This window comes from Eumetopias jubatus, unplaced genomic scaffold (genome assembly GCF_037043125.1).
Source record: "Eumetopias jubatus isolate StellerSeaLion01/CBP00866 unplaced genomic scaffold, mEumJub1_p1.0 scaffold_12, whole genome shotgun sequence".
Classification (NCBI taxonomy): domain Eukaryota; kingdom Metazoa; phylum Chordata; class Mammalia; order Carnivora; family Otariidae; genus Eumetopias; species Eumetopias jubatus.
The window spans coordinates 105,384,825-105,409,242 of record NW_028274818.1 but is presented as its reverse complement, the minus strand read 5'-3'; the positions used below and the strand labels follow the sequence as shown (position 1 = coordinate 105,409,242).

General features: G+C 41.2%; 1 protein-coding gene and 1 pseudogene across 2 annotated transcripts in view; one reads left to right on the top strand and one right to left on the bottom strand.

Moving 5' to 3' along the window:
- The window catches only part of SMURF1 (SMAD specific E3 ubiquitin protein ligase 1), a 108,468-nt gene that overhangs the window by 29,889 nt on the left and 54,161 nt on the right, over positions 1 to 24,418 (bottom strand). For both annotated transcript variants that reach the window (XM_028088425.2, XM_028088426.2), the window contains exons 2-3: positions 1,377 to 1,415; positions 120 to 228 (exon numbers count right to left, since the gene is read on the bottom strand). In XM_028088425.2, the coding sequence (XP_027944226.1) occupies positions 120 to 228; positions 1,377 to 1,415 (148 nt within the window). The remainder of the gene's footprint in view (positions 1 to 119; positions 229 to 1,376; positions 1,416 to 24,418) is intronic.
- LOC114197427 (hsc70-interacting protein pseudogene) lies at positions 10,962 to 12,083 on the top strand (annotated as a pseudogene).

Genomic DNA, 24,418 nt, shown 5'->3' with positions numbered 1-24,418 from the left:
TTTGTTATCAATAAGAAATTAGTAAATCATCTTTATCTTTATTATTAAATGCTTCTCTTAAAAGCTAGATACCTACTTTCCTGGGGCTCCCCAAATGGCTTATAGAATATTCGACTCACAGATCGTAGTGCTGGTTCCATTTGGGGTCCAACGTGTTTTTCACAGTGTCCGTTGAGTGGCACTGCCCAGATCCGTCCACCACAATCTTTGCAAAGGGATCAGGGAGTCCTAGAGGAGAGGGGACAGCCACACCTGGATGAGACTACAGCTCCATCCATGGGACACAGAACATGGTGTTACAGACTACAGAGAGCTTCAAGATCATCTAATTTAGTGAAGATTACCGTGGTGCATTTTACTCTCTAATTTAGGGTTAGTTTGATCAGCAAAATAAGTTATTGCTAGTTAGCTTCCTAAGAGAGGCAACCCAGTATGACAGATTTTTAGAGGCTAGAAAACAATAAAAAATAGGTTTAAGTTCAAAATTTCCTTTCTGATGATCACTAAGTGTGCTAATTAAATGGAAGAAAAGGGGTCTATAATTAATTGTATTTAAACTTTCTAAAAAAATAATACCTAGAAATCTTGTTTACTGATCTTTGTCTAGTTTATCTATGGACACGAGTGTTCACCAAGTCTTAATCAGGTAGGTTCCTGAAGGCTGGCGTTATGAATCACACGGATATATATAAGCCTTGGGCTTTAAAGATACACCTGGATGGGGGCCACTACTCCCGAGCTTCCTAGCTACTTGAATAAAGCCTGTAAGCCTAAGTTTAAAGTGTGAATAATACCACTTAAGAACTGAGCAGCACTCTTGTGAGGATCAGAAAGAGTGAAAAATTCATGCTACAGGCACCTACTTTATAGTAAGTGAATTTTTTTAAGTTAAGGGGTGATTTCTTCCTGCAGAAAAGGATCCTCTCATTCTATGTTTTCCACTTTTATTTTTTTTACACTTCCTTTCATTATGAGGCTTTCAAAATGTGATTTAATTTCTAAAATTTGACTAACAATTTGACTCAAACCCAGCTATTTTATAGAAAAAAAGTCTCGTGTGTATTTGAGCTGAGAGCACTTCATCCAGCAGAAAGCAATGTATTCATGGGTGGAAAGACAGAAAACAGGGTGCGGCCGGAACAGGGAATGAGAGAGACCGTGTTCTTGTATGAGTTATAAACTCCATGCCTAGCAGCTAAGGAGCCTCTGCATTGTAGTCAACTTGGAAATGAAGCTGGTCAAACCATGGATCTATTTGGCAAAGGGCAGAACTCTTCCGGGGAATATACCCAGGGATTTTTTTAAAAAGTTTACATTGCAAAAGACATGTGAGGAATATTAATATTGTAAGAGAGCAAAAGCAGGTGCGTACTTACTGAAGAAGTCTTTCTTTGCAAGGTTCTTGGCACACAATACTGAAAACAAACAGAAATCTAGGTTTAGCATTTATGGAGAAGATGTTCAGGACAATTAGTTGCTATGGACTGGATTGTGTTGCCCCCTCCCCTAACTGGCCCCGAGTTAATGTCAAAGCCCTAACCCCAATGTGATGGCATTTGGAGGTGGGACCTTTAGGAAGTGCTCAGGTTTAGATGAGGTCATCAGGGTGGGGCCCTCGTGGTGGGATTAGTGCCCTGACAAGAAGAGACCCTAAAGCTTGCTTTCGTTCTGCTCTCCATGAGAGGACACAGCAAGATGGTGGCCATCTCTATGCCACAAGAGGGCCCTCACCAAGACCCACATCTGCCAGTGCCTTGATCTTAGGCTTTTCCAGCCTCCAGAACTGTGAGAAATAGAGGTTCTTTAAGCCATGTAGCCTATGGTATTTTGTTACAGCAGCACAAACGACTGAGACACGAGTCTATATTTGCAATGGGAAAAAAAAAATCTAGAAATTATCTTTGCCAATGATTATCTTTCAAGTTTAGTACTATGCTAAACAAAAAACCTGACAAGTAGAAAGTATTTTCTCCTCCAATTGGGAATCAACTGTAATATGTTTTAATTTAAACTTTAAATGTTAAACATACAGAGATAAATTTATCAATATGCTCTTACGACTGCACAGGATCACACGAATGCCAATTCAAATTAAGACCTACAATATTTGGGGCATCTGCCTTCGGCTCAGGTCATGATCCCAGGGTCCTGGGATGGGGCCCCACATCGGGCTCCCTGCTCCACGGGAAGCCTGTTTCTCTCTCTCCTACTCCCCCTGCTTGTGTTCCCTCTCTCGCTGTGTCTCTCTCTGTCAAATACATAAATAAATAAAATCTTTTAAAAAAAAAAGACCTACAATATTTACTTTATAGCTACTGCTAACAGCAACAAAAGGAACTGCATTTTGGACATTCAGATAAATAACACACTTTTGCAAATGCTAGATAACAGAAAGCAAGGGAGAATGATAGAAAGTATGGGGCCATCATCCAGTGTTGTGAAACATAAATGAAAAAACGCATATTAAGCATTTAGCACAGGGGCACCTGTGTGGCTCAGTCGGTTAAGCGTCCGACTCTTGGTTTCAGCTCAGGTCATGATCTCAAGGTCATGAGATGGAGCCCATCGCTGGGCTCCATGCTAAGAGTAGAGATTCTCTCTCCCTCTCCCTCTGCCCCTCCCGCTCATACTCTCTTGCTCTCTAAAATAAATAAATAAATCCTAAAAAAAAAATAATTTAGCACAATGTTGGCATATAGAGAGAATATAATAAATGTTATTATTTTAATAACAAGGTGGCACCAGGTACTGTGAAGAAATTTTGTCACCAGCTCTGTTACATGATTAAAGCTACCATCGCAAGGGAAATTATACCAATGTCACTTTTCCAGCGCTTCACAAATTTTGCCAGTTTTTAAGATTACAGTGTTTTATGACAAACATGTTATTTTATGTGTATATTCATATATATTGTTCTGCAAACTTTTCACTCAGTATATTTTTATACAACAGCCTTATCAGATATAATTCATATACAATTTGTCTATTTAGAGCATATAATTCAATGGTTTTTAATATATTCACAGGGTTGCACAGCCACTGCAATCAATTTTAAATCATTTTCCTCATCCCCCAGAAGAGATTCCATACCCATTAGCTGTTACTCCTCAACTACCCCTCACCCTACTCCTAGGCAACCACTAATCTACTTTATGTCTCTGTGGATTTGCCTTCTGGACAGTTCATATCAATGGAATCATACTGTATGTGGCATTTTGTGACTGGTTTCTTCCGCTGTGCATGTTTTTAAAGTCCACCCATGTTGTAGCATGAATCAGTACCTCGTTCCTTTTCGTAACTGACACCCCACCGTATGGATAAACCACATTTTCTTGATCCATGCATCAGCTCAGAGACATCTGGATTGTTGCCAATTTTGGCTATTATGAATAATGCCATACAAGGTGTGGTGTAGACCTAGATTTTCTTTCTCTTGTTGGGTACCTCTGAGGCATTACATCTAACATTTTGAGCAAGTGCTGGACTGTTTTCCACAGCATCTGCACTATTTCATTTTCCCACCAGCAGCATCTGAGGGCTCCAATTTCTCCACACCCTAATACTTGTTATTGTCTGTCTGTGTGGTTTTTCATCTCTGGGTTTTAATTTGCATTTCTCTGATGACTAATGACTTGGAGCATCTTCTCATGTACTTATTAGCTATTGGTAAATCTTCTTTGGAGAAATTTCTATTTAAAATTTTTTGCCCTTTTTTTTAATTGGGTGATTTGCCCCTTTCTGTGAGAATTCTTTATTCTAAATATATAGATATCTATAGATAAGATATTCTAATCAGATACAGGATTTGCAAATATTCTCCCATTCTGTGGGTTTTCACTTTCTTGATGGTGTTCTTTGAAGCAACAAAGTTTTTCATTTTGAGAAAAGTTCAATGCACCTATTTTCTTTGGTTGCTTGTGCTTTTGGTGTCATGTTTAAGAAGGCTTTGCCTAACCAATGGTGTTAGAGACTTACTCCTATATTTTCTTCTAATGGTTTTAATACTTTTAGCTTTTTTACACTTTTAACTCTTAACTAGACATTTAGCCTATGATCTATTTTGAGTGTGATGTGAAGAAGGGGTCCAAGTTCATTCCTTGGCAGGTGGGTATCCAGTTGTACCAGCACAATTTGTTGACAGGACTATTCTTTCCCCATTGACTTGTCTAGACCGTTGCTGAAAATTAATTCCCTGTAAATGTGAGAGCTTATTTGTGGTCCTTCAATCTATTCCATTGATCTGTGTGTCTCTCCTCATGCCATGATCACACTGTCTTGATTACTGTCTTAAGTCTGTTCAGGCTACTATAACAAAATACAATAATCAGGTAGCTTATAAACAGCAAACATTTACTTCTCACAGTTTTGAGTCTGAGATCAGGATGCCAGCACAGTTTGGTGGGTATGCAGACTTCTTACAAATCCTCAGCAGAAGGGGCTAGGGATCTCTCTGGAACCTCTATTATAAGATACTAATCCCATTCTTTAAGGTTCCACCTCGAGACTTAAGTACCCCCAAAGGCCCCACCTACTAATACTGCCTCCTTTTGGGGGGAGGGGCACAAAATTCAGACCATAGTAATTACCATAGCTTTGTAGTAAATTTAGAAATTAGGAAGCATGAGTCCTCCAACTTTGTTCTTTTTCAAGATTGTTTTAGCTATTCTGGATCTGTCAAATTGTCATGAGTTTTATGATCAGCTTGTTAATTTAGGGGAGGAGGGGAGAGCCAGCCTGGAGTTTAGTAAGGATTTCACTGAATCTGCAGGAAACATGGAGAGTAGTGTCATCCTAACAATCTTAAATATTCTACTCCATGAACATGGGATGCCACCCCCCATTCATTTAAGTCTTCTTTAACTTTGTTTTGTAATTTTCAGAATATAAGTTCTGTATTTCTTTTATTAAACATATTTCTAAGTATTTTAATCATTTTAAAAAATTTTTAACTTATTTGAGAAAGAAAGAAAGAGAGAGCATGATGGGAGGGGAAGAGGCAGAGAGAGAGGAAGCAGACTTCCCACTGAGCAGGGAGTCTGATGTCGGGCTTGATCCCAGGACCCTGAGATCATGACCTGAGTGGAAGGCAGATGCTTAACCGAATGAGCCACCCAGGTGCCCCCCTAAGTATTTTAAATCTTTTGGATGCTATTGCAAATAGAATTGTCTTGGTCCTGATCTCAGACTTTCAACCATTGAGTATGATGTTAGCTGGGGGGCGGTGGGGGGGTTTCGTAGATGCCCTATACTTGGCTTGGGAAGTTTCCTTCTGTTCCTAGTTTGAGTGTTTTTATCATGAGCACTGTTAGATTCTGCCAAATACTTTTTCTGCACCTACTAAGATGATCACTTAGTGTTTGTCCTGTATCCACTGGTATGATATAGTACATTGATTTTCAGATGGTAAACCAACCCTGCATTCTGAGATAAATTCTACTTGGTTATGGTGCATAATCCTTTTATGTCCTGCTGTATTCAGTTTGCTAGTAATTTGTCAAAAAATTTTTGTCTATATTCATAATGGATATTGGTCTATAGATTTTTTTTTAATAGGGGTGACACTGACTTCATAAAATGGGTTGAGAAGTGTTCACTCTTGTTTTTTTTTTAAGTGAAGAAATGGTATTTATTTTTCTTTAACATTTAGTAGAAGTTGCCAGTAAGCCATCTAGGCCTGAGCTTTACCTTGTGGAAAGTGTTTTCAATTACTAATCTAATCTCTTTCTACTCAGATTTTTCATTTCTTCTTGAATCACCTTTGGTAGTTTGTGTCTTTCTAGAAACTTGTCAATTTCACTTCGGTTACCAGTTTGTTGGCATATAGGTGTTTACAGTATCCCCTGATAATCCTTTTTATTTCTATATAGTCAGTAGTAATATCTTCATTATAATATTTATGTCCTTCCCAAGGGATGGACACACACACACACACGCACACACGCACGCTTTCTCTTTAGTCTCTTTCATGGATAATTTATTATAGCTCCTGCTACTGTTTTGTTTCTGTAATTACAAAAGTAATATTTACAAAAAATGAAAACTTGGAAATGTGTAAGTAGAAAATTTATGACCCTGAAATCTCATCATTAATTCTTTGCTTAGGATTCTCCCGGCTATTTCACATGCTTAGTATTCCCATTGAACTTTAGAATCATTTTGAGAAGTTTAAAAAAATTACTTAATAAATAAATTTGAGGGAATTTATCTCTTTACAATACTGAGTATTCGTTCATCAATTCTTTTTTAATGCTCTTAAGTGAGGTTTTTAAAGTATTTCATAAAAGTTTCCCACAATTTTAACTGGGTTTATGCTTAAGTGATTTCTGGTAATATTGTGAATGGAAATGTTCTTTCACTGCATTTTCTGTTATTTGGATATAGGAAAGCTATTAATTTTCTTACATTAATTTAAAATCAGCCATCTTTTTCAACTCTCTTCAAATGGACCTGCGATGTTGTTTCCTTCAACTTCCCTTTTCTTTCCCGCAGTTTGATTTTCTCAAAGGCTCTCACATCAAACTCAAATGTCCAAAACTAAAGCTGAAATCTTCCCACTCTGCCTAAAAACCTGGTCCTCTCCCAGGATCCATTACTTCAGAGATCATCAGCTACACCCATCAGTTGCACAAGCCAGAAATCTATGTGTCATGCTTTTACTTCTCAATCTCTCTCAAACGTCTTGACTCCTCACCAATCTCCACCCTTGTTCAAGTCCCCAACATCAGCCATCACCTAGTAAGCTTTTCAAAATTTAAATCTCCTGCCTCCTTCCACACTGGCTTCCCACTGCAAAACTCCAGCCCTGTCATGCTCTAACCCCGACCTACCTCACCTTTAGCCTCAAACCTTATCCACTAGCTCCTGGCCCTCGTTCTTCTAAGGTGCTGGTGCTGGGCTGCTTTTGACTGAAAGAATTCTGCTCACACCCAAGAAGATGAATCTATGTTTATATTTACAAGACACGATGCTTTAATTTAAGGCTCATTCCAGTGGAATTTGATTACATCATAAAGTGGACAAAGTGGACATCAATAGTGTCAGCAAAGATAAACTTGACTCCATTTTGTGCTAAGATCATTTAGGGCCGTACTGAATCTGGTTTGGTTAAGGGAATTATGATTTCTCCTACTAGAATAATTTTGTAATCTTGTCCACTCTAGGAGATAAAATGATAAACTGTAATTTATCACAGGGTAAAATCCCACTCTATCCAGAGACACCAATTCTGAGTGAGCTTCTGAGGATACAACAATTAACAGAAAATGAAGCCTACTTCTCTCAGCATAGACCACTGCCTGGTTGCTTCGACTCCAACTCTCAGGTGCCCCTCCACTTTGGACGTATCATGTCTCTTACATCCCATGATTTCCTAATCACATGCCAGAATTTCCTAATGTTGGGGATAAGTAAGAGCAAATTACATAATGCTCACTTTGCATCTGAAAATACATGAGAGGGAAGCGCTAACTTGAGATAGATTCTGTTAGTAAGACAACCTCTTTACCAGGTCCTCGACAAAAGCAGTTTCCCGAAAACACTACTTGTGGTTTCCCCCACCCCCCGGGACAAGCCACAATGGCACAAATTTAGTACTTTATTATAATAATCAACTGAAGAAAAGTTCTAATTTGTGTCATTCCGTCCACTATTTTTCTGTTCTCCAAGGCTAGAGCCTCTGTCACTTTGATCTCTCCCTCTGCCTATATTTACATGTGTCACTGAGTCCTACCTTTTCCTCCTTCATAAATTTCTCTTGAATTTGCCCTTTCCCCCCTCCTTTTGGACCCATTCTCCCATTCTTAGCTTCAATGACTCACAGCTTAATTGAAGAGCAATGGCGCCCTCCCTCAAGCCTCCCCAGGCCACACGATGTCCAGCCACCAGATCTTCTGAAACGCCCTTTTCATGTTCTGAGGCCCAGAAGGCTCCACCAACAGCTCTGTGTTATGTTTTACTGCAAATCTGAATTTCTCCCTGCGTTCTAAAGTGTGCCGTCCCCTGCTACCACCCGTTATTTCCCACCATTCTTCAGAGCACAGCTTGGTTTGTCACCCTCTCCTCCCACCCCAGGCAATTATTCTTGCTTCTCAACCCACTCAGCAGTCCTCTCTTTTTGCTGTGTTCCATCTTCACAGTCCAGGCCAAGGCTCTTTTCTCAGTGAGGCCCCATTCAGGCCAGTGTTTCTGGAACATCATTCCATGATAACATTTCCATTCATGCCAAGATGGGAAAAGTGAGGCCAAAATGGTGGGGATTTTGTAAAAATGGAACGAAATTATCTCAAATGCCTGTCCTTTGTCCTGGTGTTAGGCCTTTTCTATATTTTTTCACTTTACAATATCCTGTCTACAATGAAACGAGGTAAAACACTGATAGTTTTACCAATGACTTGGCAAAACAAAAAGCTGGAAATTTTGTGTTGAAGGCCATGTTTACAGAAATGTTTTGACTGATCTGAGCATCACTGCTCTCGCCACCAGCAATCTCTCCCCTCCTGTTTTCCTATTTACTTTAAGAACCAAATGGCTGAGCAGTTGTTACTTTTCACACAGGTGGGCTTTGCCCCTCCAGGTAAGTGAAGTAAGTTCCCTTTAGACAGGGGTTTCGTGTGGAGCAGGCCCCTCGACAGCCACGCGACACAGACCCTGATGAACAAGAAACAAAAGGCCCGAGAGTAACAGGGATACAAACGTAGATTAAGGCATTTCAATAATTTAAAACATCTAGGTAAAATGTTCATCTATTAGAAAATATCATTTGCCACGTGGGATAGCTGCTAACACATGATATGCACGTAACGTATACCATCAGCGGTCTACCTCATCTAACTCCAAAATGCACGGTTTCTTATCAACTTAGGGGAAAATCCTTTAAGCTACAAAAAAGGAAGAAAAACAGAATCTCTGCTCAAGGCAAAGCAGAAGGTTTCCTGGTCAGTGTGTCACCAGCAGGTCACTTTGGAGGCCCTGAACCAGAGTCACTCACCTGTCAACTCTCAGACCAGTTTAAGAAATCTTCAAATTTGCATGGGGGGGGGGGGGCGGGAATCACATTTCAGTTACATCAATAGACTCAAAATGCCCAAACCTTTAAATCCATATAGAACTGAACTCTGTGCCATTATTTGCTTCATGGAATAAACAACTTTTTCCGATCCTTCTCAATAAGCTTACAGACACACACACACACACGTTTCCACTATTCACACACCATCAGATGATAAAATGATTTCTTCTTTGCAGGGAAAATTGTCCAAGTGACCCAAATACATTTTAGCAGCCACCAGCCGTCCCTACTGGCTTTGGAGGCGGGGTGACTCTGGTAAACTACAATCCTTAGATGGGTTTTCCAAGCACCTCCTTGCTTAAAATCTGAGCATTGCAGCTTCGTCTTCTACAAATGTGTTAAATTAAGAGCTAAACGACAAAACTGTGTGACCTATTTGAACTCGGAAGTGTAGCAGAGTTGGGCTTGTACCCCCCAAATCCTGAAGGGTGTGGCAGGGCTGCCACGACAGAAACTCTGTGCGACACCCGCCCACCTGCCCCCCCCCCCAAATGCGCACACACAACACACAGCCCCAGCAGAGCTTGGCTCTAGGGACTAGGGGATTTGCCTCCTCTGCCTGCCACCCTGGGTCCCCACCAGCAGCAACACTAACACCATTCTTGTGACTTTAGAGGCTCAGAAGCTCTGCTATTCTCTACCTCTTCCTTACAGGATACAGCAAGCAGATATACAGGGCAGGTGTCATTTTTTTCCCACTTTCGTGGTGAAATTATTAAGATTCAGAAAGATTCAGTAGCCACCTCCACTTCTAGCCCATCCCACATTACGCTATCACAGCGGCATCCATAGCCGTTACCACTTTAAAATTAAATCCTCTACTTGTATTCTGCTTCGTCTCTGTTTCTCCCTTACAAAAGTGTCCACTGGAACAAGGAACTGTGTCTTTTATATTCACCACTGTCTCCAGAGCTTGGTACGGAGCCTGGCACACAGAGGTTACTTTTAAAATGTTTGCTGAATAAATGAATTGGGTAATAACCTTTTTCTTTTTCTTTTTTTTTTTTGTTTTTTGAGAGAGAGAATGTAAGGGGGAGGGACAGAGGGAGGGAGGGAGAAAATCTTAGGCAGGCTCCACACTGAGCCCAATGTGGGACTCAATCTCACAACCCTGAGATCCATGACATGAGCCGAAATCAAGAGACGCTTAACCGACTGCACCACCCCAGCGCCCCTTGTAATAACCTTTTATTTTTTTTTTAAACTAATCTCTAGAACATAAACACCAAGAAGGCACAGACGATTCTCCTGAACCATGACATACATTCCTGCCATGGAGCCCAGGGCCTGGCATAAGTGAAATGCTCAGGAAATGTTTGCTGAGATAAATGAGTCCGTGCTTGAAGGAACAGATGAACGAAGGAGATCATTTTGCCGGAACCCCGGCTGCACTGTGTCTGCCTGCTATCCCGGGAGCCCCATGCCCGGCAGCTTCGCGTGCACACCGCCACCCGGCAGGTCCTGCTCTTTGGAACAAGTTCATGCTATTTCTTTTTTTTTTTTTTTTTTTTTAAGATTTTATTTATTTGACAGAGAGAGACACAGTGAGAGAGGGAACACAAGCAGGGGGAGTGGGAGAGGGAGAAGCAGGCTTCCTGCGGAGCAGAGAGCCCGATGCGGGGCTCGATCCCAGGACTCTGGGATCATGACCTGAGCTGAAGGCAGACGCCCAACAACAGAGCCACCCAGGCACCCCCATGCTATTTCTTAAGGTATCATTAGGGACATCTGATTGACACTAAGGGAAAAAAATGTTCCCCTGCAGTTTCAAGTCAGAGGTAATATTTCAGTGAGGGAGAAATAAAGTATTTGTCAAAAAAACAGTAATAAGGAGCTAGTACCCAGGCCTGGAATCTGGCCGCAATCTCAGCCGCACCTGCTGCCTGCCGCCTGCCACCGCCTCTGGACCATGGACCCCCGCAAAGTGAGCGAGCTTCGGGCCTTCGTGAAAATGTGTAAGCAGGATCCGAGTGTTCTGTACACCGAGGAAATGCGCTTCCTGCAGGAGTGGGTGGAGAGCATGGGGGGTAAAATACCACCTGCCACTCATAAAACTAAATCAGAAGACAATATCAAGGAAGAAACAGATAGTAAGAAGGTGGAGGAAAACATAAAGACAGACGAACCATCAAGTGAGGAAAGTGATCTAGAGATTGACAATGAAGGTGTGATTGAACCAGATACTGATGCCCCTCAAGAAATGGGAGATGAAAATGTAGAGATAACCGAGGAAATGATGGATCAGGCAAATGATAAAAAAGCGGCTGCCATCGATGCCCTAAATGATGGTGAACTACAGAAAGCCATTGACTTGTTCAGAGATGCCATCAAACTGAATCCTCGCTTGGCCATTCTGTATGCCAAGAGAGCCAGTGTCTTCATCAAATTACAGAAGCCAAATGCTGCCATTCGAGACTGTGACAGAGCTATTGAAATAAATCCTGATCCAGCTCAGCCTTATAAGTGGCAAGGGAAAGCACACAGGCTTCTGGGCCATTGGGAAGAAGCAGCACATGATCTTGCCCTTGCTTGTAAACTGGATTACGATGAAGATGCTAGTGTAATGCTGAAACAAGTTCAACCGAGGGCCCAGAAAATTGCTGAACATCAGAGAAAGTATGAGCGAAAACGTGAAGAGCGAGAGATCAAAGAAAGAACAGAAAGGGTTAAGAAGGCTCGGGAAGAACATGAGAGAGCCCAGAGGGAGGAAGAAGCCAGAGGACAATCAGGAGCTCAGTATGGCTCTTTCCCAGGTGGCTTTCCTGGGGGAATGCCTGGTAATTTTCCTGGAGGAATGCCTGGATTGGCAGGGGGGATGCCTGGAACGGCAGCAATGCCTGGGCTCAATGAAATTCTTAGTGATCCAGAGGTTCTCACAGCCATGCAGGATCCAGAAGTTACGGTGGCCTTCCAGAATGTGGCCCAAAACCCAGCGAATATGTCTAAATATCAGAGCAAGCCAAAGGTTATGAATCTCATCAGTAAATTGTCAGCCAAATTTGGAGGTCAAGGATAATGCCCTTCTGACAAGTAAAGCCCTTGCTGAAGGGGGAAAAAAAAAAAACAGTAATAAAAATCGAGAGGGCATCTGGAAATTTCATTTGAACAAAGCCCTCATTAACGAACAAAGTCATTTTTACATAGTAAGGGATGGTTGTCAGGGATTGATTAGGCCACTGCATTCCAAGAAGATGTAGAACATATTTAATTTTTAAATTTTAATCTTAAAGTGCTGCTTTTCTTGACACCGTGGATTTGCCCCCGTGGAATGGACAGGAGGACGACCCCTTCCTGTGGCAAGAATGAACTTAGCCAGCCTCACGGGAAGCCATTTCCAAAGCTGCTGCTGGCTTCTGTTTGAGTTCTTCTCAAGCATCATCATAGGCCAGGCAACTGCATCTCATTTAAAGTCTCTTTTACTTCCAGATCGTGTTTCTGTCTTAAAATCAACCAAATGGAATGTTTTTCAACCATGAGAGTGGACCCAAGGCATCAAGGGTCAGGGTGACTATACAGGTGGAAGCGTATCCCCTTGCCTTAGAACACAGGAAAACCCAGGTTGTTTTTAGAGACAGTTTTATCTCAATATTTAAGGTTCTATTCCAAAAGTAATCAGTTCCTAGATCAGGTAATTATCAATGTTGTCTCTCTAAACATGTTTGTTTCTCCTTTCCAATGTCCTCTTTCAAATGCCATACGCAATGACATTTATTAACTCCAGCACTTGAGCCCCCAGCGTCTGGTGTCTCAGCTCCTGCAAAGCATGTGGTGGTTTTAACAACCAGGAATTAAGGAGCACTTTGCAACGTGAGCTTCCAAAACCACCCTGGCAGGCAGACTATCTCCCAGGCAACCATCTGACCAAAAACATCCGATGAAACCTATCCATGGAATCAAGGGGGACAGTTTGGAAGATCTGGAAACTTTGTCATTACTTTGTGAAACTTTAAAAATACAGTCTAACACAAACAATGAATCATGGAACACTACATCACAAACTAATGATGTAATGTATGGTGATTAATATAACAATAAAAAACTTAAAGGAAAAAAAAATACAGTCTAAGTCCCTTTAGTGTAAAGACGGCAGCTAAAATTTAGAATGCTCACCTGGTAATCTGGCACTATATTAAGTATCTGACATGCATGATTGCATTTACTCAACACCACAATTCCATGAGGTAGTTACTGTCATTATATTCATTTTCCTGATGAGAAAGCTAAGGCTTTACAAGATCATATAACTTGACACACACACACACACACACACACCCCACCCCCCACCCCCCACCCCCAGGTCAGGCTAGTACACAAAAGCTGCTGCTTCTACACACACACACACACACACACACACACACACACACACACACACACACACACACACCCCACCCCCCACGTCAGGCTAGTACACAAAAGCTGCTGCTTCTGAGCAGGGAATCCATTTATCCTCTTAACAAATGTTTGGTGATCACCCACAGCAGGTGGAGCCCACTTCTAACCCAGAATATTCCATGAAGCACGAAAAAAACGCCAGTGCTTGCCGTCAGGTTACTTCCTCAGGGGTTGACGTTTAAGAGAAGTAAATTAAGATAAACTTTTTTTTTTTTTTTTGAAATAGCAATTGCTTAAAACCAACTTCTCAAGCATGGACTGTCTTCCGAAGGTTATACAAATAAAATAAAACTCAACTTTGTCAGGAAGGAAATGAATTTTAACCCCCAAAAGCCTGTCATTAAGTAAACTATATCTGATCGTCACCCTAAGGACAAAGGAAAGGAATGAACTCTGTTAATAGGAGATAATCCAGGGCTAATGGGCAGGAGAACCGCACACGGTTCCAAACATCCTCACCTACCTGAGCTGTGTCCTTCTGATGAAGTCATTTTAAACAAGGTGATAACCACTGAGAGTGAGGGAAATGGAGGGATTTAGGGGAAAGAAAGCCAGAAATAAGCAAATTAGTCTACAACCTGATCACTGGACCAGACAGAAAACGAACAGGTAAGGGGGGGGAAGTGTTAACAAATAATAGCAGGAGAAAGTTCTCTGAGCATTTTCTCTCCTTCAGTTACTAAGCTGACAAATGAGGCTTTATTAATTTGATAGAGAGGTCAACAGCAAACCAAAAAGTAAGCAAGGTAACACATTGCAAATATCCCCATGCCTAGTTATAAAAAACCCATAATCTTCTAGAACAAGGTCCCTTATAATTTCTTTCCTATTTATCATTTTACAGCACCAAGTTCTATAACACTGAAGCATTTAAAGGTATCATTTTGCATGATTTTATCATAAAATCTTTTATAATTATTTAGCTAATCATTATTCACATCACAGCGTAAGTCAGGGCAAAATCTTTATGCTCAATTTAGTTGAGAAAAATAAAAGCTCAGGAGATTGAGCAACTTGCTCAAGGTGACCCAGCAAAGTTAGTGATGGAGACAAGAACTTGAGCCAGTCACGAATGAAAACCACATAGTTCACTGAATTATGCTCCTTCATTAAGATAACTGAGTGCGAAGAAGAAAACAATCTGCTACAACATTAAAAATTTCAAATCAATGTGGCCAACACTGGATTCATAAGATCATTTAAATTAAAAACAACAACAACAACCAGGGACACCTGGGTGGCTCAGTCAGTTAAGTGAGTGACTCTTGCTTTTGGCTCAGGTCATGATCTCAGGGTTGTGAAGTCAAGCCCCACGTCAGGCTCCACACTGAGCATGGAACCTGCTTAAGATTCTCTCTCTCCCTCTGCCCTTCCCCCGACCCCGCTCTTAAAAAAAAAAAAAAAGTCATGACCCAGAAAGTCCACCCTTAGGTACATGATCAACAGAAATGCACAAATATACGTATGTTCACCACACAGACTGGTTATAGCTGCAGTTAGCAATAGCCAAAGGCCGAGAACCAATGAGACACCCATCAACAGTATAGCGAATAAAGAAGTTGTAGTATTCACAAAATGGAATATTGTATAGCAGTAAGAGAAACGAACCACAACTACACACAAAATTAGGAAGGACTCTCATAGAGATGATATTGAATGAAAGATACAATACATGTTATATAACATATATAACATATGTTATACAACGCCATTTATACAAAGCACAAAACCAGACAGGACTAATGTATACTGAAGTCAAGTGTGATTAACCTTTAGCAGGGACAAGGTAGGGACTGGAAGGGATTATGAGGAAGACGTCTGGGGAACTGGTCAGACTCTGTCTCCTGATCTGGGTGCTGATGACACCTGTGTGTTTGGTTTGTGAGAATTCAGTGAGCTATACACTTAAATATTTATAAGTCAATCATGAAAATCAATGGAACAGAATAAAAAGTCCAAATATAGACCCATAGGTATGAGATCAATTGATCTCCATCAAAGGTGCCAAGATAATTGAATAAAGGGGCGGGGGGAAAGGGTGGTCTTTTCCCACCTGGAAAATGGGATATCCAGTTGGAATAATGGGATATCCTCAGGGTAAAAATAAACAAGCTTCAACTCTTGTCTCACATTATACACAAAAACTGACTTGAAATGGAGCACAGACTTAAATATGAGGTAGCATTAAAAAATAAAAGGCATTGTCCCCCAGTCAGGGAAAAATCTTCATAATATATATATCTGACAAAAGATTTGTATGCAGAATATATAAAGAACTCTTACAATGCCATAATAGAAAAACAGCCCAACTTAAAACCGGGCAAAGAAAACTACGACGCTTCACTGAAGAAGATACCAAATGGCCGGTAAACACAACGAAACATGGTCAACATCACTAATGATCAGTGAAACGCATATGAAAACTACAATAAGGTGTCACTACACACCCACTAGAACAGCTAAAATTAAAAAGATGGACAATACTACGTGTTGGTGAGGACATGGAGAAACAACTCTCATATGTTGCTGCCGGAAGTAGAAATCAGAACAGCCACTTTGGAGAACTGCTCAGTAGACATGTACCCTATGACCTAGCAATTCCACTCCTAGATTCTTATCTGAATGGAAAACATGATAGCCACAAAAAGATGTGTGCATGAAAGCTGACAACTTTATTCATAATAGCTAAAAATGATAACCCAACATCCATCAACAAGTGAATGGACAAATGGTGGTATATTCATAAAAAAGAACGAATTACTGATACAAGCAAAACATGGATAAATCTTAGAAGTATTAAGAAACACTTAAAAATGGGGCGCCTGGGTGGCTCAGTCGTTAAGCGTCTGCCTTCGGCTCAGCTCATGATCCCAGGGTCCTGGGATCGAGTCCTGCATCGGGCTCCCTGCTGGGCGGAGAGCCTGCTTCTCCCTCTGCCTCTGCTTCTCTCTCTCTCTCTTGACTCTCATGAATAAATAAATAAAACATTTAAAAATATATATATTAAAAAAAAAAAGAAAGAAACACTTAAGAGTAAGGCGCCTGGGTGGCTCAGTTGGTTAAGCGACTGCCTTCGGCTCAGGTCACGATCCCAGGCTCCTGGGATCAAGTCCCACTTGAATCCCTCTCCCTCTGCTCCTGCTCGTGCTCTCTCTTGCTCACTCTCTCTCAAATAAATAAATAAAATCTTTAAAAAAGGAAACAAGAGTACATGCTATATGACTGCATGTATATGAAACTTTAGAATAGGCAAAATTAATCAATATAAAAAGCAAATCACTGGGTGGGTGGGTCCAGGAGCTAGAGAGGGAAACTAGCTGCAAAAGGTCATCAGGAACTTTCTGGAATGATGGAAAGGTTATAGATCCTGACTTGCATGGTGGTTATATGAGCGCCATACATTTGTTACAACTTACAGAACTATACACTTAAAATGAGAGCATTTTATTATAGGTAAATTATATTTCAATATAAAATATTGAAATATAAAATATAAAAAGTAAAAAAAAGTCATAGTGCTCTACAAGAATATACAATGACATGAGAAGATGATCAGTAGAATATTTAATTGGAAAAAAGTCACATTTCTAGTATCATCATCCATTAAAAGAAAAAAGTGCTCCATGGAGAAATGTATGCTTCTAGGACCAGGACACATAATATACAAGGTATCTTGTAGTGACAGAGGTAAGAAAATGCTCAAAAAAAAAAAAAAAGAAAGAAAGAAAGTGAAAGAATCCCACCACACTTCTAACTTGAATAAAAGTGATATGTTGGGGCGCCTGGGTGGCTCAGTTGGTTAAGCGACTGCCTTCGGCTCAGGTCATGATCCTGGAGTCCCGGGATCGAGTCCCGCATCGGGCTCCCTGCTCGGCGGGGAGTCCGCTTCGCCCTCTGACCCTCCCCCCTCTTGTGCTCTCTCTCTCTCACTCTCTCTCTCAAAAAAAAAAATACTTCATAAAAAAAAAAGTGTCATGTAGGTTTCCAGACTGACAAACAGAACACATGTGTCTGCCCCTTCCTCCAAAACCAACAGGAAAGATGAAATAGATAGTTAAGACACATATACCCATAGCTCTGCTCACAAATTAAAGGAACCTCTAAAAGATGGAGAACAAACAAGAAAAAGAGGGAAACCTTAGCTGTCAACAGAGGACACAGCCACATGCAGGTAACTGTGACCGCAGAAGGTGGCACCAACACTGTGGCATCTCAGGTGAGGCCACGAGTGTGGGAGCTGGGGCATGAGGAGCCACTGCGGTGGGTGCAGCTGGGCTCCTCGTCAGGCGTGCACACCGTCCAGTGGGAGCCAGTGACCCAGGGCCAGGCTCTGCCTCCGGCTGCAAGAGTGACTGCAGCGCGTGGCTCTGGGACACAGGACAGTGTGTCAGCAGGGAACGGATGACTCAAGTTCAGAGCTCATCCAGTGCACAGAATAACAGCCTCTCCTGCAGCTCATCTCCCCCTCATCCCTCCATCCCTCTCGCACCTTGACGGAGAGGCAGGAAACCCCAGCTGCAAAAATATATAACTAAGAATCACTAACCATTTACAGGAAGTCACATCATGAAAGAGAAAATAAACTCACTAAAATTGTTTCCCTAAAACACATTCTTTTCAAACACACATGGAATTTAGAAAAGCAGACTGTGTTCTAAGCTACAAAGGAAACTTAAATTTCTCAAGTTGATAAACAGTCCACATTCATTCACTAAATGTAATAAAACATCCATACCATATATAGCCTAAACAAATCTGCACATCTGGAAAATTTTTTTAAAAGATTTTATTTATTTGAGAGAGAATGAGAGAGAGAGCATGAGAGGCGGGAGGGTCAGAGGGAGAAGCAGAGTCCCCACTGAGCAGGGAGCCCGACGCGGGACTCGATCCCGGGACTCCAGGATCATGACCTGAGCCAAAGGCAGAAGCTTAATTGACTGAGCCACCCAGGTAGCCCTACACATTTGGAAAATTTAAAACCTATTTTTAAATAGCCCTTGTGGTCAAAGTGGAAATGAGAACCTATTTACAATTGAACGAAAACAAAAAATACTATATATTAAAACGCATAGGCTTAACTTCATTCACTAAAAACCCAGAAAGACGGAAAATATATGAACTAAGTCTTCAACTCAAAAAAGATAAATAATCCAAAGGCAGCGAAAAGAAGAAATTAATAAAGATAACAGCACACATTAATAAAAAAAGAAAACAGTAGAGCTGCCAAAAAACCAGAAGCCAGTTCTTCTAATTTTTTTTTTTTAATGAACAAATCTTTTTTAAGTAAGCTCAAGAAAAAAGAAAGGCGGCATACATAACCCTGGCAAAGACAAAAGGAAGAGATAAAACCAGGAGAATAAATCTTACAAATCACAACGGTACACCACAGGAATAACTTTAAACCAATGGCTAAAATGAAAACTTTTCTAGGAACATTTAAGTTGCCAAAATTGGGCCCCAAAGTAGTAAAACCCTGACCATTAACCATAGTTAGTTGAAACAGTCATTGAAAATCTACCCACAAGGGGCGCCTGGGTGGCTCAGTCATTAAGCAACTGCCTTGGGCTCAGGTCATGATCCCAGGGTTCTGGGATCGAGCCCCACATGGGGCTCCCTGCTCAATGGGAAGTCTGCTTCTCCCTCTGCCTCTGCCCTTCCCCAACCTCCCCCCTCCCCGCTCCTGCTTGCTCACCCTCTCTCTCTCTCTCTCTCTCTCAAATAAATAAAATCTTAAAAAAAAAAAAAAAAGAAAAGAAAAAAGAAATCTACCCACAAAAACAAGGCATCAAGGGGCGCTTGGGTGGCTCAGTCGTTAAGTGTCTGCCTTCGGCTCAGGTCATGATCCCGGGGTCCTGGGATCGAGCCCCACATCGGGCTCCCTGCTCAGGAGGGAGCCTGCTTCTCCCTCTCCCACTCCCCCTGCTTGTGTTCCCTCTCTCATTGTGTCTCTCTCTGTCAAATAAATAAATAAAATCTTAAAAAAAAAAAATACAACAAGGCATCAAGCCCAGATGGTTTTACAGGAGAATTATATCAAGATTTCAAGGTACGGCTAATTCTCACCTTATAATAACAAGGGAAGCCACTCCAACTGAGTTCACGAGGCTGACATCAAAACCAGAAACTCTGAGCAAAGAAAATGACAGACTGTGTTAGACATCCCTAGTGCTCATCACATCTAGTCCTCCTCTCCCTCATGACAGAGGGAAGAGCACACTTCTCCGCTCCCTTGAGTTGGCCGGGACCATGTGACTGTGGTGAGTGTCACTTCCGGGCCAAAGTAGAGAAGAGCTGCTAAGAGATCTCCATGCCTCCATGAGACAGCAGATCAGCAGAACCCCCATCTGCCTGGATCGCTGACTGACCATGTGGATGACAGCCCCCACCAACTCAAAATGAACATGAACAAAAAGTAAATCATGGTGACCTGAGGGTGGTACAGGGAGAACCCCAGGCTTGGAAAGGGCGACTAGGGGGCCTTCAGCCTGCCATGTGAGTTCTTTCAGAAGAAGAATGTATTTATTTACAGATTGCTTTTAAAAAAATAAATCTCATAGGTCCCAGAAAAAAAGAGAAAAAGGAAAAGACAATAGACATGGAAGAGGGAAGGAGGAAAATGTGAAAGAGACCAGAAATTCATTTAACATCTGGAGAATAATCTCATAGTGTATGTAGAATCTTGGATTAGAAGAACTTTTGAGACTACCCTTTTAACAGATAGGGGACCATCTAAACTATTACTGGTGCTCCCCCCCCCTTTATCTTCTTTTTAAACCAGGGGGGGAAATAAACATGATAAGATTAATTTTTTAAAAAAGTTTCCAAGTTTAAAAAAAATTTTTTAAATTTCTAGGTTTGATTTTGTAGGAAGCCATGACCATGGTGTGGACACACATCTAGGGGTAGATTTAATAATTATTAACTATAAAACTAACAATTTCTGATATTTAGAGAACTTACTCGGTGCCAAACACTCTTAATAGCACTTTACAGATTATATTTTACCTAGTATTCACAGAAGATAAGGAAACCAAGGCTAGGTGAGCTTCAGTTATTTACCCAAGACCACAGAGCCTGTAGGAGGAAAATCTGGAGTCTGTCTGCCCTTGAAGGCCGAGCTCTACATGGCACCAGACTCTAATACAGCCTGTTTTAAAAAGGTATAATTATGGTGACAAATTGACATACAACACAAGGAAGCCAGAATACTCTAGAGAAACCTGTATTTTTTAAAAAAGCAAACAAACATGACTTAAAATAAAAAGGGAACTCTTGCTTCTAACTAGAGGATGGAAAAAAAATTGTAAAGTAGTGGTATCTCATTGAGCACACGTTTTAAAATACACACCATCCTGTTAAGATAGACTTCACAAACCACGAAACTCGTACTTTTAAAGTATGACTACAATTCAGTGGGTTTTAGTATATTCAGTTGTACAGCCATGACCATTTAATTTCACATTTTAATCATCCCCCAAAGAAGCCCCCAACCCATGAGTGGTCACTTCCCATTCCCCTTTTCCCCAGCCACCAGCAACCACTGATCTGCTGTCTCTATGGATTTGCCTATGCCAGACATGTTGTATAAATGGAGTCATACATATGTAACATTTATTTTTTTTTAAAGTAGGCTCCACACTCAACGTGGGGCTCGAACTCACAACCCTGAGATCAAGAGTCGCATGCTCCCCCTAGTGAGCCACCCAGGAGCCCCATATGTGACATCTTCTGACTGGTTTCTTTCATTCAGCATAATGTTCAACGTTTCATCCTGAAAGGTCATTCATGTTGCAGCAAGCATCAGTAATTCACTCCTTTTTGTGGTCAGGTAACATTCAGCTATATGGATATAGCCTCGTCTGCTTATCTGGTCCTCAGATAACCAACATTTCAGTTATTACCACATTTCAGGAGTTGTTTGGGCTGCCGCGAACAATGCTGCTAATGCACATTCGTCTAACAAGGTTTTATGCAGACCTACGTGTTCAATTTTCTTGGGTCTCTCTCTACATAGGGGGCGACTTGTGGGGTCACAGAGTAACTCTATGTTCAACGTTTTGAGGAACTGCCAAATTGTCTCCCAAAGTGGCCGCACAATTTTACATGCCCACCAGCCGTGCATGAAGGTTCCGATTTCTCCACCTCCTTATCGCTCTCATTATCTGTCCAGCACCATTTGCTGAAAAGACCCTTCTTTCATCCCATCTAATGGTCTTGACACCACCGTCATTATCAGTTCACTATAAATGTGTGGATTTCCAGACTCAGTCTCATTCCATTGACCTACATATATCTGTCGTTATCATGGGTAACATTCCAAAATCTTGATTACCATCACTCAGCAGAACGTTCTGAAGTTGGGAGGTGTTTCCCACTCTGTCCTAGTTTTTCAAGACTGTTTTGGTTATTCCGGATCCCTTGCATTTCCATATGAATTTTACAATCAGCTTGTCAAATTCTGCAAATACAGCCTCTTGGGATTTGGCAAGACGGGTCCTGCGTGGCATCTGTCGAGGAATCTGGGGAGCACTGCCATCTTAGGTCTTCTTGTTTATAAACACAGGACATCTTTCCATTTACTTAGGTCTTCTTCAGTTCCTTTCAGCAATGTCTTGTAGTTTTCAGCATAGAAGGCTTGCACTTCTATTGTTGAATTTCTTGCTTCATTGTTTATGCTACTTTAAAGGGAACGGTTTTTAAATTTCTTTTCCCGTAGATTAGTGGTTGCATAGGAAAGGTGGGGATGGTTTCTTTTCGGGGTGGGGAGAATGTTCTACAATGGACTGTTGTGATGGTTGCACAACTCTGTGAATATACTAAAAACCACTGAATGATATACTTAAATGGGTGGATTTTATAGTATGTGAATTAAACCTCAATAAAGATGAGAGAGAGAGAGAGAGAGAGAGAGAGAGAACAAACCCTACCAGGTAGATGAACAAATTCTTAGCATGTTGTACTTTTCCATTTATATCAAAAGGAAAGATGCTCCACTTCCCTAGGCCAATGTCAAAGATATTGTTAACACACTGGTGGTTTGCTTGGAAACATTAACTCCTATGAAATCGGTCTCAAACAAAGCATGATGGCCATAATATTAAACTAGGGGAAAGGGGAAAGAAAACTTCTGCTGTTTACTTTTCTAATGTTGATCAGGTATATTTTAGAGTGACAAGTAAGTAACCTGCCCATTAAGCAAACCACCTAATGACTGCTACGATTATGTCAAAATTGTTGGAACAGCCTCTCTATTGAAATTCCTGCTTCCTCTGTTGATTCAAGCCCAATTATTCCTAAAGCATTATCAGAATCCTTTTTGATAATGCCTGAAGGGTCTATGTCACCTACAAACTGCTTTCTTTGGAGTTCAAAACACAAGATACAGTTTCTCTTGATCTACTTTGCCAACTTTCCCACCCAACTATGGTTCATTTAACTGTTTCTAGACAACATAGCATTTTTTTTTTTACCTCTGGGTCTTTCTTCATGCCGCATGCTGTCCTCTATGATATCTAACCAATGTCTCCTGAGCTAGATGTGGGCTCAAGTATAGTGCATGCACACAGTCGGTGCTCAGTCAGTACTCGCTGGGGCGCCTGGGTGGCTCTGTTGGTTAAGAGTCTGCCTTCAGGTCAGGTCATGATCCTAGGGTCTTGGGATGGAGTCCCGCATCAGGCTCCCTGCTCGGCGGGAAGCCTGCTTCTCCCTCTCCCACTCCCCCTGCTTGTGTTCCTGCTCTGTCTCTCTCTGTCAAATAAATAAATAAAATCTTTTAAAAAAAAAATAAGTGTTTAGTGGCTCTAAGGGGCTGAGGGTAAAGTGATTAGGGCCTGATTGCCAAAGTACGTGGGGTTTGCTTTGGGGATGATGAAAATACTCTGAAATTAGCTGGTTATGATCATGCAACTCTGTGAGCATCCTAAAAACACTGAATTGTACACTTTAAAGGGTAAAATTTATGGTATGATCATTATATCCCAATTAAAACATAAAATACAATAGTAGTTTGAAGACTAAGCAATACTGGTTTTTTCATAAGGCAAACCCTTTGGCCTTAGCTTTATCTTGTTAGTGAGTTCCAGGCCATTGTTTAAAATGTCATGCATACTGTGGAGAATAATTCGTGTTACATAAATTCTTTAACAGGAATAAAAAGATAATGGCCACCTATGACAAAAAGAGTAGAAGATGTAGAGTCTGTTCCAAAAGAGTTTATAGTTTAACTCCAGAAACAAAACGCATCAACAAGAAACCAAACAATAGTGCAAAGCCTCTCACTTTTGCCAACCCACATTCAATTACTCATCAAGTCATATCAATTCGTCTTTTGTAGTATCTTAAATCCATTCTTTGCAGTCCCAGCACCACTGCTCAAATGCAGGAGACTCTTGTCTCATGTCTAGATTATTACAATAGGCTCTGGCATCTCTTTCCCCTAATTCATTTTAATCATGAAATAATTATTTGTTGGATAAGTGAACAGAACACTCTTCATTATGTAAACCGCCCTACACATAAACCTCTGAGCTTAATCCCACTTCCAAAGTGAAATATAAATTTCTCCCTGCCCCACACCACTCTGCCCAAAAATAAACAGAGAGGGAGAAAAAGTATAAACTCCTAGCAGCTAGCACTTAAAACTTTCCAGAATCCTGTCCCACTCACTTTCTGGTCTTATCACCACCAACCCTTCCACTCTGGTCACTCCTAGATTTGGCTCACGCATTCCCACCCCACCCCCCAACTCCTTTGCTGAGGTCCCACCCCCCAGCGCCGCCTCTTCCTCATCATCATCCAGATCTGTGCTTCTCAGCCTAGTTCAAGCCTCCCTTCCTCTATCAGCCATCCCCTATCCTGTACTGCCCTGTGAAGTCAGTTTTGTTTTGTTTTTTTTTATTTAACGTATTTATTTGAGACAGAGAGAGAGAGCAGAGTGGGGGGGTGGGAGATGGTGCAGAG